Genomic DNA, 20789 nt, shown 5'->3' with positions numbered 1-20789 from the left:
CTAGTATGGAGTAAAGGTGACACACCTGTTCCTAACCCACCAAGCCCAGTGTATGAAGATGGTGAATACGGTGGAACTACGACAACACTAACATATTCAGGTCAATTTACTAGAGGTGATGCAGGAATGGATATGATGTGCTGCGGAACTATTCCTAGGATGTGCAATCAATGTGACTCTTGTCTTTTGAACGTCCTTTGTAAGTTATGTGCACGATTTTGAGACACGTGTATGAATTTAAAAACAATCAAAAACACAAATTATGATGTTGCTAAAACTTGTATGCCTTCCGGCTTTCATCACGAAATTCCATCGAAATTCAGTCATGGCAAAATTATTAAAAAACAAACAAACAAAAAAAAACCTTTAGGCATTTTGGCAAGTGGGAAATGTAAGACATTGTTTTGTATAGTATCTTTAAAAGTAATGATAATTAGTTCATCATCAGTTTTTGAGAAAAGCGCCAAATTTGGTTTTCTGTGCGTAACCTAACTTTCCTAGTCAATGACAACTGCATAATTCTATTCTAAAGACACACAACTAGTAACAATTTTCTCAAATTTTAGAATTAGAACCTTATTTTACAGTAAGCCAAAAATTTCAGGTACCAGTTGTGTTCACCCCTGTATATCCTAAATATGTCAAAATTACCTTACTTGTTGAAATTGGTTGAGAATTAAAGAAACAGTGGTTTAACACCTAATGAAGAAAAGAAATCAAAAGTTGCACTTTTGCGTTCTAATCAATGAAAGTACGACGCTAGTTTTAACGTGCTAATCAATGGAAGCACGGCACCAGTTCTCTTGTTCACGAACGCTTTGTGTACAAATCAATAGGGCATGTAATGCAGCAAACTGCAACTTTTAAATGGGCATCTTCCTTGGGTTCGGGGATCGCCGTGTCTTTATTTCTTGAATAATTTCAACGAATGAGGTCTTAAATTCGAGCTAAAAGATGCAGCTTTTGGCTGCTGGTTCCAATTATGACATATCTGTCTTTGTTTCGGATATACAGGAGGTGAACATAACTGGTACCTTAATTTTTTGGCTTACTGTATTTTTATACCTTAAAATATCCCAAATTTTGGACAAAATTGGCAAATTGTCAAATTTTGATCTTTTTGACACATAAAACGAAGAAAAAACTCTGAACCTGTTACTATTTTTGTGTCTTTAGAACATAAATGTGCAGTTTACATCGATGTATGGTGGGCGTAAAAAAAATGGTGGGCGTCAAAAAACTACCTATCTGATGTGCTAGTTAGAGACTGCTTGCATCATTTCCTTCCGGAAAATGTATACTTGTTTCTACTAATATCTTCATTTCTTCATCTTCACTTTTTTAATGCAATACAAAACATGATTAAAGAGTTTAACTTCAACACTACACTATTTTTCGCTCACCTGGAACCCGGGCCTGGAACGTTTTCACTAGTTCGACCAGCGTCGAAACATATTCTACATTTCCCACTTAGTGTGACCTTGCGTGCACTCTTAAGTGTATTATATATTATATACAATAAAGTATTGACATTTAAAACTATTAACTTTGAATGTACAGGGTGTAACAATAAAATTTATACAATTACATTTTGACTTCTCATGAAAAAACTAAAATAGTTATGGCACAAATGTTATATGCAATACAATCAATAATATCTTGGCTAAAAGAAGACATTTAGTTGGTTTCTTTACTAGCTTGGGTTCAAAAGTTATGTCTGATTAATTAAATCGTCCATAAAACGTGTTGGGCCACTTTTGCCATGTTTGCGCATATCAAGTTTGAACCGCATAGATATGCTTATCGAGCATTAAACATCAAAGAACTGACAAAAAGAATTATAAGTGGTGTTTCTTCATATAAATAACATGAACTTAATAATAATAATATGATATTGCTTTAAAATCTATAAATGAAGTCATGAAATTTCTTTCAAATTATCTTATAAATAAAGTAATTACCCATCCCCGATCATGCTGATATAGCATTGGTAAAACTGAGAACAGTTTTTGCATCCATAAGTACAAAACAATAAAATTTAGAAATTAAGTTTACCTGGGCTTCTAGCTGTTCTGGGGCGAACACTATTACCAGCATTTCTGTTAACAAATTCATACTTCTCATAATTATATGTAATTGTATGCCCTGATGGAAGTCGTGAGTTTGGAAACTGAGCTATACATAAACAATATTATGGTTTCTGCTTGACTCCATATGCTACCGAATATCACAACCATAAAATACGCTCTTCCAACGTGAATTCTGGGGTTGAAGTTGTTGAGCTCCAGCCACGATTGTTAGTAAATGAGGTTGTTATGTCAGTGCTTAGTTGTAACTTTCAAAAACTCAAGGAGATATTCTATTATGTAATCATTTCTACCACTTCGAATACCCCATTGTTTAAAATTACCTATCATAAGAGCACCGCCCAACTGGTCCATGGTTCAACTCTATTCAGTCACTTTTGAAACACTTATAGACAAAAGTGGCCCAGGCGGTTTTAAGACTATGTTACATAATTGGCCATATCTTCACTTGTATACCATCGATTTTATTGGAACAAAGCTTATCTGGTGGCTAAATAAATTATCTTGATAGACATATAAATATCAAACTAAGAAATGTGCGGGATACTTTTGTCATTCTATTTTCAAAATTGTACAAATTTTATTGTTACACCCTGTACAACATTTGAGAGGATTATGAAGACCTGGGATCTTTCCCGAATGACAATGATTAACATGATACATATTTGACACGAAATTAGGCCAGTTTTTAGCACGACACTAACTATTCACTGATTAATCTTTAGATCCTCCGGAAAGTGTTACTATAACCAAGTCAACGGACGACCCAGTGGTGGAGAACAGCTACGTAGATATGGTTTGTAGTGCAGCAGGCAACCCGCAACCAAATATATTTGCCTGGGAACAGGACAACAAAATCACTGATCATACAATAAATACTGTTGTATATGACAATGTGTCAAGGGATAATGCTGGTTACTATACATGTATTGCTAACAATGGATTATCACCGGATGGCAGATCAGAAGATACACCATTGGTGGTACATTGTAAGTAGTGTAGCAATGATGGAAATGACAGAAACGGCATAAAAAGTAATGATTCGTATACTGTTGATGATATTACTGCACTGACCAGCTCCATATATAGGGACATAGACCCAGATTGATTGCCATTAAATCTTCATTAGCCCGGTAACACCTTAGGGCTGTGCAATAATTATGAGCCCACTGGGGTCCAAACGGCCTGCCAAAAATAGCTTGCGCCCTTCTCGGCCCGCCAAAAATCGCTTGCCACCCCCTCCTCCACTTTCGGCCTGCTCAAAAATTCTTTGCCCCACCCGCTATGCACATGGCAAATTTTTGGGATCCAAATTTACATACCTAAAATGTTCTAAATATTGCGAGCGCAGCGTGCAGGAAAGTTTGCATTATTCATTGCTATTATTACATTATTATTACCAAATAGGGTGCAACGGTACAAGATTACAAGGAGGATTGGACTCAAGTCTAGCAAGTTGCACCCTATTCGATAATTGTACCGAAAGTTATTTAGCCTGTTCTAATATTCTGCTAAATTATTTCTTATATTCTTCTCCTTAGTAGTAGTAGTAGTAGTAGTAGTAGTAGTAGTAGTAGTAGTAGTAGTAGTAGTAGTAGTAGTAGTAGTAGTAGTAGTAGTGTAGTAGTAAATTCAACAATTTAAGAATTGTAAATTAGTATGACGATATTTGGAATTAGCATGAAAAAGTGCTTTTAATTGAGCAAAAACTAACCAAATATTGGTTCAGTGGTTCTTGCGATAGTTGTTGATATTTTTAGAAATATCTCAAAACCTTTTATGTTGAATATGGCTAGCACGCAGAGCATTGATAAGGGAGTAGTCGTAATGTTGTTTTAGCTGACCGATCTGTTTCTGACTCTTTGCCTTTAAACAGATGCCGCGCAAATAAGCAACAAAGACGAAAAACAGGTTGGAGTAGAAGATGGTGATGACGTAACGTTAGTATGCATTGCTGATGCTTTACCATCTCCAGCATTTACCTGGCTGAATCCAAATGGAACAGAACTTACAAATGGCACTGACCGAGTTACAATAACATCTGAGACGATGAAGGAAGATGGTGTTCATGGAACAGAAATAAAAAGCATGTTGAGTATCGCTGCTATAGATTCAGATAAAGACTATGGAGGGTATACGTGTATTGCCAATAACAACATCGGGTCACAGGATATGTTTCTAATCTATGTCAATGGCACAAGTAAGTCAGCTAACAGTAAAAAGTATTACATAGCTGGGGGATTTTACACCCCCAACTAGGTCCAGTTTTGCTATCTGATTTTTTTTTCTGGCAACAAACTGCACATTTTTTGCTCTAGTTCAGACATGCTTTCACCGATTTTGATCTAACTTGGTCACAACAATCATTGACTACGACCATAAATGTCACCTGACTTTAAATTGGTTAGTGATTACAGGGGGTCAAATATACCAAAAATGAGATTGCAGCTAAAAATGTTTCTTCTTCGAAACAAACCATCCTACAATGACGTCACTTGCACATAAGCATCGGCTTTATCTAGTGCCAATAGGGTGCACACTGAATTGGGGTCAACGGTCATTAAGGGGATATTTTCGGTATATAACCAAATACCTTCAAATGCTTCTTCTGCACATATTACATAGCACAATAACGTCACTTGCACATCACGATGTATTGGCTATACCAGTGCCTATAGCTTGCAAACATAATCGGGTCAAAGGACATTAAGGGGATAAAATCTTACAATTACATTATCTGAATATCTGTTAGGGGTATTGGGCTCAAACTCAATGACAACAAACCTTATGTTCAGTGAAACATTTCGCATTATTATTATTATTAGTGTTATTATTATTATTATTAAAACTGATAAGTAGATTTTACTGACTATTCTCCTTTCCTTTAAGCGGTACCAAATGCTGTTAATAACCTAGGTATGGAAAACACAACAGTGTCAACAATCGAAATATCTTGGAGTCCTGGTTATGCTGGCGGAAACAATTTAGATCAAACATTTTATGTTGCATATCGGAAGAAAACAAGTAATGATGAGTGGATAGAGGAAGAGTCTGTTGCTGAGAACTACCACGTGATTAGAGGACTTCAACAAGATACTACATATGAAATCAGAGTGGTGGCAGAGAATAGAATTGGCAGAGGTTCAGCCGCATTTACTGAGGCTACAACAAATGGTAAGTTATATTTGGATAATGATTTTTTTCTATCACAACACGTATTTCTGATTTAGTCATTTACCAAGCTGTTAAAAACATGCGGTGTCGAACTTGTTTTTGTATAATTATTAATCCTTCTCCTTGAAGTAAGCCTATTTACTTAATCTAAAAATATTAAACGATGTTTGCATTTTCACACTGAACAATTATTTTGGGAGCACGTAAAGCAAAGTTCTAATTAATTTGCATAGCCAAAATTAATTAAATTAATTTAAATTAAATTTTTAACATGAAATGATGAGAATTAACCCTGAAATGGCCGAAATTCATTTCTAGTAATAAAAGTGCAATTTTTTTCTCGCAGAGCGTGCCATTTCTTTGAAAAAGTAATGCATTTTATAGGTATAGAAGTCAGCTGGATAACTCAGTTTGTCATTCCTCTCTTCTCTCTCTCTCCCTAGTCTTCAAAAGAGAATGCCATTTCGCTCGATCTGATGCGTTGCACCTGGCATTCCTTGCTTAGAAACCAGCTTTACGTCATTAGTCCAAGACGTCGGGCTTCCATAGCCCCTTGCAATATGTGTTTTTCTACACCTCCATGTTTCCTGACAATATGGCCAGAGTAATTCCGTCTTCTCTCCATTATGCCATTTTTGATGGCTAAAGTTGTACCTATCTTGTATAGGATCCAGGAATTTGTTCTCCTGTCTTTCCAAGCCTTTTCCATGTCACTTTCAGAAGCCTGCTGTAACACCACAACTCAAAAGCATCAACTCTTTTCCTGTCATTCTTGTTCATAGTCCAAGACTCGTAGCAGTGGAAAGTAGCAATGGAAAACACAGTTGCTCATAGTAGGCGTGCCTTGAGGTCAATGGATAGGCCTCGGGCTTTTCCATATGCTTGACATGCCTTTTTATTTCGGACCTTCTTTGATTTTTTTATTGATTGATTTTTTGTTTGTTTGGTAGATTTGGGCCCTCTCCTTCTGACAAAAGTCACAGCAAAGAACCCAGGACCTCTAGTTTACGAAACAAGCACCGTACCCTTAACCAATTCGCCATACTGAAACTTCATGAGATTTCACACAAATTGCGTCCAGTTTTTAACATGTACGCAATGTTTGGCCATAATAGTCAGCATCTGAATAGTTCAGCGTTTTACATGTAAAACAAATCATGATTTTGTTATAAATTTCCAGATCAGAAATTTTCATTGCACAATGTACAGTAACAGATAGGCCTAACACGCCGCCAACATTAGTTTCTTAATTTCAATAGAACATATTTCTGTCTATAAATTACTGCTCGGCAGGCTCTTTGAGTATGCTTACTATGCAATCTATCAAAATAAGGCAATGTTTTCTCATTTGATTTTGTTTTCGAAATCTTTTAGAACCCTTTTCAGTTACTTCTGATTGCAATGAACTGCTTTACAGTTCATTGTTGATCAACAATTCACCCAGCTAACACTTCACTCTCATATAATTCATTTAATATAGGTTTCATTTTTATTTGATCATCGCATGTTCATTATCACAGTTCTTCCAGATCCAGTATCTAACGTCATGATATTAAACGACTTCATTGCATCATCTTCATTGACGGTAGAATGGGTCCCCGGGGATAATAAAAATACCATACAATGGTTTCTTACTGACTATCGAGAAACTACTGAGAACATCGGTTTCACAGGACAGCCTAAAAAAATAACGGATGGGAATATGGACACAGTTGAAGATTTAACACCAGGAACGGAATATGAAATAATTGTATACAGTGCTAGCATCCATGGAATCAATTTGAATGGAATGACAGTCTTGGGTAGAACATGTAAGTACGTGTAGTGCTACGTGTTAATCACATGCATCCATTTTCGCAGTTGTAGCTTGAAATAATCTAACATGGTGCTTTTTTCCCCTATTTTAGCCGATCTTATCGATCCTAACGGTCAACAAGATTTGGGCCTTATAATTGGAGGAGCAATCGGAGCAGTTGTCTTGTTAATTATTATTGCAATCGTCATTTACCTTATTCGCAGGCCTCAGAAGAATAATACAGGTAATTTCGCTTAAAAACACCGACCATTGTTTGTTTGTTTATTTCTTCTTTATACTGGATCCATATTCAGGGGAAAATTAAAAGTACATTCCCCTGTTCTTCCATATGGATCATTCTTATTAATTCTTGTTATTTATTATTATTTCATAGAACTTATAAAGCGCATTTCCCATGGCCCAATGCGCTGTACAAATAAAAAATAAAAAAATACATCAAAAATACACAGCATGGCATTAAGAACAACAATATATCACAACGTGGTAAAATATACTAGTAGTAGTAGTGGTAGTAGTAGTAGTAGTAGGAGTAGTAGTACGAGTAGGAGTAGGAGTAGTAGGAGTAGGAGTAGTGTAATTGTACTTTATAACATAATATCTTTTATCATCCTACAGATTGTGAACTGGATACTCAGTCAACAAAGTAATTACACACAAAGTAGGCCGACAACGTACCTGTTGTTAGCGGCAAATATGTCGGGTTTTTTTTCCCTTGTTTCTTTTTTCCTTAAATGACAACCAAGATGTCAAGATCTTTTGATTTAAATTTGCCCTGACTCACTTGATATATATTTTTTAAACGTTTCAGTGCAAAACATGTTATACGAGCGAATATTCACATACGTAGTGGTAGTAAACTACATAGCGTCTTACAAACCAATGCACGGAATGTGAAACCAATATAAAAACTAAAAACAGAAATATGTAAATTTCAACAATTTTTTGAAAGGACGATCATCATTAAATATGCAAATATGTCAGTGGAAATTAAAAGCAATATGATTCACGACAAGTGATGGTGATAATATAATGAATGACAAATGATAAGCTAATAAGCTAATTAGAACACAACATTATGATGTTGAATAATTTTAAGCAACTTTTATCCTAATAATATCAACAGCAAGTTCCTTATAATATATAATAATTTTACAGGACTACAGGTTATCCCAAAACAGCGGGCCCAACAAATTTAATGATATCTTAAAATACGTTTTAAACAGTCATTCAGTATTGAGCCTGTTTTTTTGGCCGAAGATCATTTGAAGAAACAAATATAAAGATATAATCTCGATCGTGAAACTGTTTGCATGTCAACAACAACAACAACAACAACAATAAAAATTTGCATTTGAGATCATCTGTATAACTGTTTTATCATTTATTATTATTATTATTATTATTATTATTATTATTATTATTATTATTATTATTATTAGTGTTATTATTATTATTATTATTATGTTTATTATTATTGTTATTATTATTATTCTTATTATTATTATTACTATTATTATTATTATTATTATCTTTATTATTATTATTATTATTGTTGTTGTTGTTGTTGTTGTTGTTGTTGTTGTTGTTGTTGTTGTTGTTGTTGTTGTTGTTTTGCAAATGATACCTGAAATATTTGGCATTCACATTATGTAGACACTAAATGATTGTTGAAAACACATTTTGATATATTACTACATTCGTTGGGTCAGCTGTTTATGGGGCACTTTTGATAATTCTATAATTTGGTCTTTGTGGCAGAGTTCAGCTTACAGGTACCGCAAGAGCGTCAGCAAATGAAACCAGACAACATGGTGGTAGAGACAATTCTGGATTAATAGGTAGGTCAAAAGTAACTTAAAAAGTGCAGCAGGAATAAAATTTTAAAAACAAACAGAAAACGTCCAGCAAGATAAAAGGTCTCGGGTAATCATTTTGATCCTTCCTCTATCTATCGCCAGATATCTATAGATATATGTGAAACAAATTATCATTATTTGGTTTTATTTTACTATTGTCTTTTGACGTATTTTTGTGCACATACTTTACTAAGGAGAGGGAGGGTTGTACCAGCCGCCCATCAATGAATTTCTATACCACTATATGGTCTCGTCTATCACCTCTCTCTCGCTCTATATATATATATATATCGTTTTCTATTTCAGTATAAATATATTCTGCGCCTCTATGTGATCTTTGGCATCTTTTTATGTGTTATGCTTGGCTACAAAAAGTGTCTAATGACATAAATTTCTTCTATATATTATTTTCAGAGACAAATTTGAATGCACGAGTAGAGGAGCCATATGTCAATTATTTTTCAAAGCAATTCGTATTTCCGAGAGAAAACTTGCACATTAGAAACGAACTTGGTCATGGAGAATTCGGGAAAGTCCTATTAGGCATTGCTGCGGGAATAGTGTCTGGAGAAAAGAAAACAAAAGTTGCTATAAAAACACTTAAAGGTGCGCATAACTATTTCATTAGTATATATGGTGTCTCAATAAAAGGCACTACAAAACTTTATGCCTCTTTTATTGATAGATTTATGAATATTATATCTTGCGTCGTTGACATTAAAAGCAAAATTAGTCGAAATAAATGAAATGGAAACCATGCGTGGTTGAGTTAGCCTTTAGTTAACTAGCGTGTTGATTGAAATGTGTTTCAGTTGTTATTTTGTGTTTTATTTATTTATTTATAACATTCGGCCGAAGCCAGGCTAAACCCAATAGTGCTCAGAGGCTACTAAATTCAAGGGATGCCTCCAGATATGACGGGACATGAATATGGGAAGAGGGAAGAATATTATGGGAAGAATATGGTGTTATCGCTGTGTCTTTCTTTTATGCGCAAGACCTTCAACCACCATTATAATATCCAATCTTCAAAACAATTCACCTGCACTAAATACTAGAGTTTAAACTGTGTGTTAATCCATGGATATGAAGAAAGTACATTCAGTAATTTCAAATGTCCTTGTTTTTATTAACTAAGGAGGTGACCTGGATAATATCGATACGAGACACACCTAAGATGGTTGGTTCCAGATGAGGGGGGGGGGGGCTTAAAGACATTCCTACAATGCACTATAATTGGGAAATTTGATCAATATAACCTAATTTTAAAGGCAAAGTCCCCATTACCACCCACACAAAATTGTAATTTTAAAATTGCAGTCAACAAGCTAACACTCGAGACTTATAAAATTAAATTGGATTTTCTTATAGAAAACATTCATAATGTCCCACGGCATTAATTTTATTCATAAGTCTCAATGTTTCGAATGTTAAATAAAAGTATGAAAAGGTCAGATATTGGATTGTCCCAATGCAAGGTATGGTCAACTGTGCCACATGTGTACAAAAGGCAGACATACCAAGGTCAGAAACCCCATTGGGTTATGGGAATGTATTTAAACATCTTCGGCGAATTTGATATTTTCTCGATGAATCTCTGTTGAATTATCATCAATACGTTATGTTTTTTAAAGATGATGCCAATGATGAAGCAAAACTACAGTTAATAAAGGAATTCAATCTGCTGAAATCGCTTATGCCAGCACTCATAAATCAAAAGAACGGAAATGTTGTACAACTGCTTGGGGGATGCATGGATGAAGGTATGAACACATTACCTTCTTTCTTTCTTTCTTTCTTTCTTTCTTTCTTTCTTTCTTTCTTTCTTTCTTTCTTTCTTTCTTTCTTTCTTTCTTTCTTTCTTTCTTTCTTTCTTTCTTTCTTTCTTTCTTTCTTTCTTTCTTTCTTTCTTTCTTTCTTTCTTTTTTCTTTCTTTCTTTCTTGCTTGCTTGCTTGCTTGCTTGCTTGCTTGCTTGCTTGCTTGCTTGCTTGCTTTCTTTCTTGCTTTCTTTCTTTCTTGCTTTCTTTCTTTCTTGCTTTCTTTCTTTCTTTCGTTGGTTCTTTCTTTCTTTCTTTCTCTCTTTTTTCACCATATCTTTGAGTTTCATATTACCCAGTATAAATAATTTGAACAACGCATTCGAGCGGTAACGTACTTAAAACAGCCTACAATCAATATATTATGTCTGTTACCAATTTAGATCCCCTATACATGATACTTGAATATATGCAAAATGGCAACCTGAAAACCCTGCTCCGTGAAAGTAGAACTATTGGAGATGGTACCTATGGCAACCTCTTCGCTGGGAGTAAATCTTTTACACCAACACAATTGATGCGATTTGCGCACCAGGTCGCCAATGGGATGGCTTTTCTAGCACGGCAAAAGGTGAATGTTTTATCATAACTTTAAATTATATTATTTCCACCGTCCATTGTTCAAAATCGCGAAGTGTGATTTGTCCAAACACGTAACGTAAGCGTCCTATGTGAAGAATGTGCCCTGATTGGGACTGGAACGCAGTAAAGCGGCAACATTCTACTCAGTGCATTACGCGAGGTTACTCGTACAATTTTTCTGCGATACTCGAGTCACTTGCGCTGTGGATACGCGTAAGCGTTTTACTTTGATGTAAACAACTTAAAGTAGTTGGGCAAAAAAGTGATATTTGCCTTTGAAATCTGCACTAAGCGTAGAAATATTGCTGCTTTGTCCCTTAAAACCAAATAATGTGTCCTTGGCAGTTAAAACGTTTAAATACTGAGTTCGGCTGCGCCTCAATCATTGTAATTACGTTGTAAGCCCCGTCATCCTTTATTTCTTCAAATAATATTTGTTAATAACAAAATACTGAAATTGTTTCCAACATTTCTTAGGCGTTCTCAGATTTCGATTAAGGCCAATCAAATATATTACTTTAGTTTCCATAACTAAATCTGTCATCTATTTCCATGATAATAGTCTTTGATTGAATTAAATTGACGAAATATGTATTTTATTTTATTGAAAAAGAATGCAAAGTATGCAGAGAATTATTATATAATTATAAACCCGACGACGTATAACGTTTGTATTTTAACTTTTGCTTCTTTAGTGCATTCACCGAGATTTGGCAGCTCGTAATGTTCTTTTAAATGAATCATTCGAATGCAAAGTATCTGACTTTGGTCTGGCTGAAGACGTTATGAATGGTGAGGTGTATCGTCGGCAAAATGAGGTGAATCTTATTTAAATTACGTTTAAGTACTTTGTCAGTTCTTTTATTTACCTTGAGTATCCAACTTGAAGCTAGTAATTTGATTTATAATGTCAATGGCATTGTTGATTATGGTCTTGCATTTATATTCCTCTTGGTGATCTCATTTTAGTGTCGTCTGCCAATACGTTGGATGGCAATCGAGTCTATCCTTGGTGATGTGCACACTACAGAAAGTGACGTGTGGTCTTTTGGTGTATTGCTATGGGAGATTGTTACTCTTGGTAAATACTGATATGAATCGACCTTTTTTTGCTATTGTTATCACTAACATACACTCAGAAAAAACCCTCTGTTTACATGAATTCTTCAAAGTACAGCGTTGGTTCAACTTTATTTGACTTCGCTCTGCGACTCTTGGTCCTATAACTTTAAGATCTTACACCACCAAATCAGAGTCGCATAGAGATCATAATTTGCCTTAAGAAAATGTCTTTTTTTTTCACAGGAACGACTCAGTTCTTGGCGACAGCTATGATGGTTGCAATCAGCCCTTGCCTGATCCCTCTGGCTGAAAAAAAACCAGGTTGACTGTCATTATTTTTTACGACTGGCCCTCGAAGTCTATGATTTCTAGGAATTATCTGATTTACATGCAAAATCATGCCAGTGTTTCTAAGAAAAAGGCTGCTTAAAGAAAGCATTACAAATCAACGCATCTCTCCAATCTGTGGTACACTTGCAGTATTCAACATTACTAATCATGACCAATCCAAATTTAGCCAAAATTATGCAAATTTCTACTCATGTCGATGCTTACATTAGGCGTTAATGAGGGGTTTGTTTAGAATTAAATTTCAAGGCTCACAACCATATAATACTATTTGGTGGTGTGAAACTTTTAGTTAGAACAATTTGGTACACATTGACCCTACTCTTTTTTTTTCATTTCCGAAGTAACTGTATTTCAGAACAAAAACACACAATTACCCCATCCTAATTGCTTTATACAGTTCCAATCCATGGCTGTCAATGTTGAGTGCTAGTTAACGTATTTTTAAATAAAGCGAGGGTAAAATGTTTTGCTGTAATATTCAGGAACAGGAGCTTTCTATGCGTTATTCCTGTTACTTTACAAACATATTACTTCACATGTATTTCTTCAGGATCAAGACCATATCCAAAGTTAAAGGGCAATGACATTCGGACACTTCTGAAGAATGGACAGAGAATGCCGCGGCCGAAACACTGCAGTGAACAATTGTACGTATTTTACTGTTTGTTTATTTAAAGGAAGTGTCCGGCAATCACAACATATCTTATACGTTGGAAAAATAATTATCAAGCACGAATCACGTGGTTTTATTTAAAACAAACTCATAATTATTAACCATAAAAACGAATAAAAACAGCAATCTCTCAACACGCGATATTCAAAATTCCCGCGCCGAAATTTTCTAGAGCAATGACGTCATGGTTATTTGTGCTCATTTGTCGTCAGGCTTCATTGAATTATTAGGACGTCATTGCTCTAGAAAATTTCGGCGCGGGAGTTTTGAATATCGCGTGTTGAGAGATGACTGTTTTTATTCGTTTTTATGGTTAATATGACTTTGTTTTAAATAAAACCACGTGATTCGTGCTTGATAATTATTTTTCTAACATTTTAGCATTATGTTGCGCCGGACACTTCCTTTAAAAGTAATAACAGTGTTAGAACTGTTTGCATCAAGTTTTCCAAAATGTTCTATATCCTTATACCATTTGTATAGCCCGACATTTAAGCGTTTTCTTGTAACCTTTTGCGAATATTTTCAAAAACGCTATATTTGCCATGCAGGCATGCATTAGTATATCAGCACCAATCAGACCAGGATTGGGGTACATCTGAATCATGATTGGTGTACGTACATGACGTAATGAGAAACTTTAGAATACATAATTGTCATCGGGAAAAAATATATATTATCCACAAATAGCTCACGAATAATACTCTAATTTGTTTTTGTTCTCCAGGTATAACATCATGTTGGCGTGTTGGGAAAAGGAGCCCTCTGAGCGACCATTATTTGAACAGCTGATGAAACTTCTCGATGAAATTCTAGAGGGACAGAATGTAAGGATCAAAATATATATATTTATTTAATAATTTTTTTAGTTATTACGTTTTTCTGGAATGTAAATTAATAGATTATAAAAACAAACAATGCCACATTTGTGATTTTCCCTTTTTGAATAGGCGAGTTTTAAAAAATTGGGGGAACATTGAACTTTTTGGGATTTTCTGCAAAAATTATGTTTTACAACATATCTGAGTTTATATGGATTTTTCTGTTATATTTTCCAAAACTGTGTACTTTTATCTTGAATGAAAAGAAGTTACGCCACTTTTAATTAATGTATTTCTGAGCGTGCATAGCACTCCCCTTTATAATAATAGCAGATATATCTCGTAACTTAACTATGGCGGTGATATACATACAATTAAGACTTATTTGGGGTACTTTCAATTTCGCATTATGAATAAACTAGTATCGATAATTTAAAAAAGAGCGATACATTGAATGTGGGATAGTTAGAAACAAGCTGTACTTTCTAAATAATATAAGACGCATAAATCATGATACCCAATACTGATCAATGGTCTGTTTTTTCCCAGGGCTACCTGTCATTGGTTGACTTTGAGACCAAGTTGTATGAGGACGTCTCTTTACCAGCTCCCAACGAAAAAGTGTAGAAGAGTCGACTGCAGCCATCGAAACGACGACTAGAATAATAATTGTTTCCACAATACTTCTACATAGAAAGAAGGATGATTTATTTACGCGCATGTTGATACCCAATTTATCAAATGTTGTTCAATATTAACAACACTATGACTATGCTTTTTATGCTTTTTTTTTTTTTTTTTTTTTTTTTAATTTTTCCAGGCAGTTTGTTTGATATTGAAATGCATTCAAAACATTGATTTAATTCACACACAAGGTATCCTCACAAAGTATACGTGATACAGCAAACGTTTACGTGATACAGCAAACGTTTACATGTCGGGTTATATAAAGAGTATAAAACGTTTAAATAACATTCAGAAAAAACATTTTTGAAGTGTTGACAACAAATATTGTGTAAGAACATTTTGACAACATTTTTTTTTAGTAAAAATGTTTTATGACCTTTCAATAACCCGACATTTAATGTTATTAAAACATTTTTATCATAACCAAAACGTGTTTATAACACGTTTATAACGTTTAAAAAAAATTTTTGTGTTTGTTGGGAAACATACCAATATTTGTTACAATAACTGCAGTATGTGTGACCCGATCAAGTAAAATGAAAATTTCGTGATAAGTAAACTTTTAGATTTTTGCACCCTGATAACGAACTTTTATTCAGTTTTATTTTGACAACATTAACGCATTACAAGTGTTTTAATTAATTGTAAATTGGTTCATAACTCAGACACAATGTTTGTGAAATTGTCCAACACTCATGCAGTTTGCTGATCGGTTCAAAAATTCCAGCTTTTATAAAACAAACCTTAATTTTCTTTCAATATACATTGCATGTGTATAAAACTTTCACTGTCAATATCATAATACTAGTAGTGCGATCACTGAGTGTTTGGTAAAAAGATGTTTAGATCTAAATGAGTAGATAAGAAAAAGTATGAGTCCAATATTATAGTTAAATCACAGAGCATCACCACGCCGAAAGTAGGCGCAGGCAGCATTTGAAATAAGCGTCGGTATCACGGTGTAAAAAGAACATGTACTATTGATACGAATGTTTCAAGATTTAGGTTTACCAATCGTTTGAAGCATTTTGGTACTAATGAATAGTAAGTAATTTTACCAGAATAAAATCGCTTTGAGCAAAACGAGTTGTAGGCAAAAACGTGCTCATGTACCAGTTACACGTGGCTTGTTCTGACGTATAGACGAATCTAACGAGCCAAGTCATGGTCGGCCATTTTTGGGTCCCCGCAGCACCTAACTGGTGTTGTGACTCCCCAATTGGGTGGATTATGACTGCCCAATTGGGTGGATTAAAGCAGCTTAAAATTCGATGTTAGATTCTTTTGTGTTGTAAACTGTCATCATTCTTTTGTCTACGTGTAACACGGGTGATAGAATGTACTTTAAAATACCCTTCATGGTCGCATCATTTCACATTTTAGGTCAGATAGCTGGGTCCCCGTCGCGGATATGGCTGCCATTGAGGTGTCGGAATGCGTGAAATTGGATTCGTCTATAGTATAGCTTCATGGGTATTTCATTTGTGTACCGTTAAGTTGAGAATAAAGGTAATTTAGAGGCCATTAAATGGAGTAACATGTAGACGATATTGCATAAAAAATTAGACAGTTCTTGTAAAATATTTAAACCAGTGATCAGTATAGAATCAAATATAAATTAGCTTGAAAGTAATGTAAATATCTCAATAAATGTAAACAGAAATTGTTTTAATGCAATTTTTAGTAAATTAAATAGAATCAATCAAAATGGTATGTAATGTAACTTATATAGTCTTGTAATATAGTTACTTAAACTACATAATTATGTAGGCGTTTAAGTAACAAATAGAGACAAAGTCTTTCTCGCTCTCTATTTCTCTTTCTATATGTGTCTTTCCTCAGCTTCTCTCTCCCTCTCCGCCTCCCCCTTTCTCTCGCTCCCTCTTTCTCTCTCTCTCTCTCTCTCTCTCTCTCCTCTCTCTCTCTCTCTCTGATTTTCCCCTCCCCCTTCTCTTCGCTCTCCCCCATCCCTCTCCCCCCCCCCCTCGAATGCTCGACCTCCCTGTGTCACTCTTTAATAGTCTGTAAACTTCTCTGTTTCTCTCTTTCGCTCATCATTATACTCAGAACAACCACTCAATACACTGTGAACTAAATAGGTCTGTTGACTATGATTACGTGGTTCAGTATAAAATTTCTATTATAGTAAAAAAAAAGATTGTGACTAGACCTAAGATCTTTTTGGAAAGATGTAATAATACATGTATATGAATTAAATCTGAAATTATAACTGTAGTGTTATGCTTGTTTATGTGTCCGATTTGTGTTTGTTCATGTTGTCTACACAACTAACACATAGTTGTCCCATTTTTCCAACTACTTACAACATGTGTCAAATATATGTGATGGTATGCAAACGCTTTTGGACTAACACATATTGTCCCAAAATTTTAAAAAATACATACAACGCTTGAGTGCAATAAGCAGGACCGGATTTATCATAATTTGGAGGCCCCCAGAGTCACCGTGAGAAAGGCATGATGTGCAGATTTTTGTTTACGGCGGAAGCATTAAATTGAATTTAGATGAAGACGAGCATACATTGTTCAGATTTTACAATTAATATGCGCGCAAACACCGCGCGTAAAAAATCAAATTTGAGACTATTTAAACCAAAAATATGACATAAAATTACTATATAAAGGGATAAAGGGCTAGCTAGAGCACGCGAGCGCGCAAAAGTTTGGGTATTTTTTGGATGCGCTGGGCAAGCTTGGGGCCCGGGCCCATCTGGCCCAATGGTAAATCCGGACCTGACAATAAGTGTTAGTTAAGAAAGTTTTGCAACTAACATTTAGTTGTCCCAAATATACAAACACATACAACGCTTGTGCAAGACTAGCGTTAGTTATAACCGCTTCAGAGCTAACACTTAGTTGTCCCAAAATACAAGCACGTCGACGTGGTTATTATTTGAGAAATCATGAAAAAATGTATTTTTTTGTGTAAACTATTGACCTCTTTTTTCGACAAAAATCCCCACCGATAGACCCCGTGTTGAAGTTGTTTCGTACTCCGGTAGGCAAGAGTATTTACGTCACTTTCATATTCGAGTATGCTTCCCCACTTTACCTTTATGTAGGCGTTATCACGAAATCTAAGGTTTGGGTTTTGGGTTAGGATTTAGGGTTCGGGATAAAAGCATATTTCGGGATGCTTAAATAATGCTTACAAATTAGGTCTCTTTTGTCTATAGTGTATTTACAAACATATAAGGCCTTTTGATTTATTGTCTCCATAATTTTGGCCTGTGGTGCTCATACAGGGTGTCCCAGAAGAAAATACTGGGTGAATGAATTTGGACATAAGTCGAGAAATAGACATTGGAATCAAAAAATTCAAAACGATTACATAATGCGCGCATCAATGCAGTTCATTCCAAGTTCGATCAACAGTCGCTTTTTCATACTCGCCCACCCCTTCCTAAAGTGTGTGTATCTCATTAACTTTAGTCCCCAATATCTATTTTATATTCCATCGGTGTTTTTGTTATTCATGCTTTCACTGAAGATGAAAAACAGCTTTCATTTCTACAATTGGAAGCTTCCCAACTTTGATTTTTTTATGTTGTGCAAATATGTTATATTTCCATTTTCCACTTGAGCCAAGAATGACATTGATCAAGACTTAGTGCTTACAGCTTTACGTGATTTTTGATACCATGCAACATTATGTTGAAGTTTAAAAGACGATTGCCATTTCTATTTCAAAAACGTTAATATTAATGTGTGCGAGAAACTTTTTTAGCCAGCCGGAATTCTTTATGCAATAATTCTTAATACAATAATTATATCAACATTAACGCAAAAAGATTTTATAAGTACTGAGCATCATCTTACATAGCTTTCATTTTCAATATTGTGCAGTTTTTCAAATTTGTTCTTTTCAAAATGTCGTTCTTTTGTTTTCTACTCTTTTCTTGATTTTCATTTTTTATATCTTATTTGAATGTTGGTCCTATCCTAAGTTCATGTAAAAAATGGTGTCACTGCCAATGTGAAAACTTTGCCATAAAGTTTTCACATTGGCAGTGTATAGTTCATCAACTTAGGGAACTACCAAAAGACTAAAGGTTGTAAAGGTTGTAAAGGCAAAAAGTTTGTAAATATTAATTTTTGTGACAAAAATATTGCTAGAATTGTTTTCTTTTTAATTTGCACGAAGTTGCATTTTTGGCCATCATAATGTTACACAGTATAAGTATGTCCTTCGTGTTGGATCACAGAGGAAGTATAGACGACCGGTTGAAAGCATTGAATACATGAACATTTGTTTATTTGTATAAACCACCGACTTGGTTTTAATGTGGTATAGTGTTCTGAGAGCATGTGGAACTGATCTTGACATAGAACATAAAAACAAGCATGCTTTTCCGTAAAACGCCTCACGAGACGATACTCAAACGAACGTTTCGTAGCAACAAATTATGCGGACAAATATTCCTCACAAACAAACGAGTTGCAGCAAGCATATTTTTGTATTTTACCTTACAATCGGTAGCACGTAAGTATAATTGACAATATAATAATGTATGTCAAGTTATCATCATGATTATATTACGCTCTATAAGTACGGTCTTTTAGTGTATCATACTTCTAATAACGCCGGCTCTGTTTAAATGAAGCACCTCAAGTCAGATTGGTGGGAAAGAAGTGTACATCGACAGCTAAAGCATGCTTTATAGGTCTGAGACCCGCACAAACACACCATTGGGATACGTGAAAACAATGGTATCACTTTTTCAATTGGTTCTTTAAGTTACAACTTTGACATTTGAGCTATGCATACGTTGTTATAAGTCGTACTTGACTCAAGGCCAAAATCACCTTTTACCCGAACTCACACGAATGCACAGCACAAATACACTGTTTGATTAAGTTAACGAAATCTAAGTCTTTAATTGAAAACAAAGTATGATTGGTACATATAATAACAATTGCATATAATAAAATCACACAATCACAGTTTTATTCTAACAGTACTTAACCAGCGGTTTTCTTGTTAGTGATCCTAGAGTTCTTGCATTCCTTATTCACTTGTCCTGCGAAAATCAGCGGACTCCGGTGTACACCTGCGCTGCTTTCTCCAAAATAAACTCCTCAACAAAAGTTTGGAAAGTTTTTTCAAGCATCTATATCTCAGAATATTGGTGACATGTTCATGCCATGTTGCATATCAATGGATAGCTACTTTATTCCCCTTTACAACCACACCACATTTGAAACAATAACCTATTTCACGTCTGAGTACACGTCTTGTGAATGTAGTGGGGTCTCAAACAGAATGTGCCAAATTGACCATTATTCTGTGCAGCAAGCTGCAATTCCATATCTTCACCATCTGTGACCTAATGCAATCTTCCAAGATGAGAACGCTCGCCCCCACAGAGCCAGGGTAGTCAATGACTACCTACAGAATATGGGAGTAGAGAGAATGGAATGTCCTGCCATCAGCCCAAATGAACCCCCTCAACCCAATTGAACAGTTGTGGGACCAGCTTGGTCGTGCTGTGCATGCCAGAGTAGCCAATGTAACCCCATTGAATGACCTGCGACGTATCCTGTTTGAATAATAGTATGCCATCCCACAGCAACTTGTGACCAGAATGATGAGCAGCATGAGAGAAGTTGCCTGGCTGTTGTGGCTGCCTATGGTTTTTCCACCCGCTAATGAGGTTACTGACAGGTATTGTTAGAGCACAGAATAGTGGTCAATTTGGCACATTCTGTTTGAGACCCCACTACATTCACAAGACGTGTACTCAGCCGTGAAAAAGGTGATTGTTTCAAATGTAGTGTCATTGTAAAGGAGAATAAAGTAGCTATCTATTGATATGCAACACAATATGAACATAGCACAAAT

The 20789-nt window shown here is 35.1% G+C and overlaps 1 protein-coding gene across 1 annotated transcript in view; it reads left to right on the top strand.

Annotated features, from left to right (window-relative positions):
* The first annotated feature begins 167 nt into the window (after positions 1–167).
* LOC140144651 (uncharacterized) overlaps positions 168–20789 on the top strand; it is a 42112-nt gene continuing 21490 nt past the window's right edge. Inside the window, exons 1-17 of the mRNA XM_072166461.1 lie at positions 168–199; positions 2813–3076; positions 3964–4287; positions 4977–5261; positions 6212–6282; positions 6742–7072; positions 7169–7300; positions 7693–7720; positions 8836–8915; positions 9348–9539; positions 10568–10696; positions 11135–11322; positions 12029–12151; positions 12303–12414; positions 13297–13393; positions 14147–14246; positions 19277–19430. Coding sequence (XP_072022562.1) covers positions 2881–3076; positions 3964–4287; positions 4977–5261; positions 6212–6282; positions 6742–7072; positions 7169–7300; positions 7693–7720; positions 8836–8915; positions 9348–9539; positions 10568–10696; positions 11135–11322; positions 12029–12151; positions 12303–12414; positions 13297–13393; positions 14147–14246; positions 19277–19430 — 2542 coding nt within the window. The 5' untranslated portion in view covers positions 168–199; positions 2813–2880. The remainder of the gene's footprint in view (positions 200–2812; positions 3077–3963; positions 4288–4976; positions 5262–6211; positions 6283–6741; positions 7073–7168; positions 7301–7692; positions 7721–8835; positions 8916–9347; positions 9540–10567; positions 10697–11134; positions 11323–12028; positions 12152–12302; positions 12415–13296; positions 13394–14146; positions 14247–19276; positions 19431–20789) is intronic.

Source organism: Amphiura filiformis, unplaced genomic scaffold (genome assembly GCF_039555335.1).
Source record: "Amphiura filiformis unplaced genomic scaffold, Afil_fr2py scaffold_70, whole genome shotgun sequence".
Taxonomy (NCBI): domain Eukaryota; kingdom Metazoa; phylum Echinodermata; class Ophiuroidea; order Amphilepidida; family Amphiuridae; genus Amphiura; species Amphiura filiformis.
The sequence above is the reverse complement of the archived record's forward strand: the minus strand, read 5'-3'. Positions and strand labels throughout refer to the sequence as shown.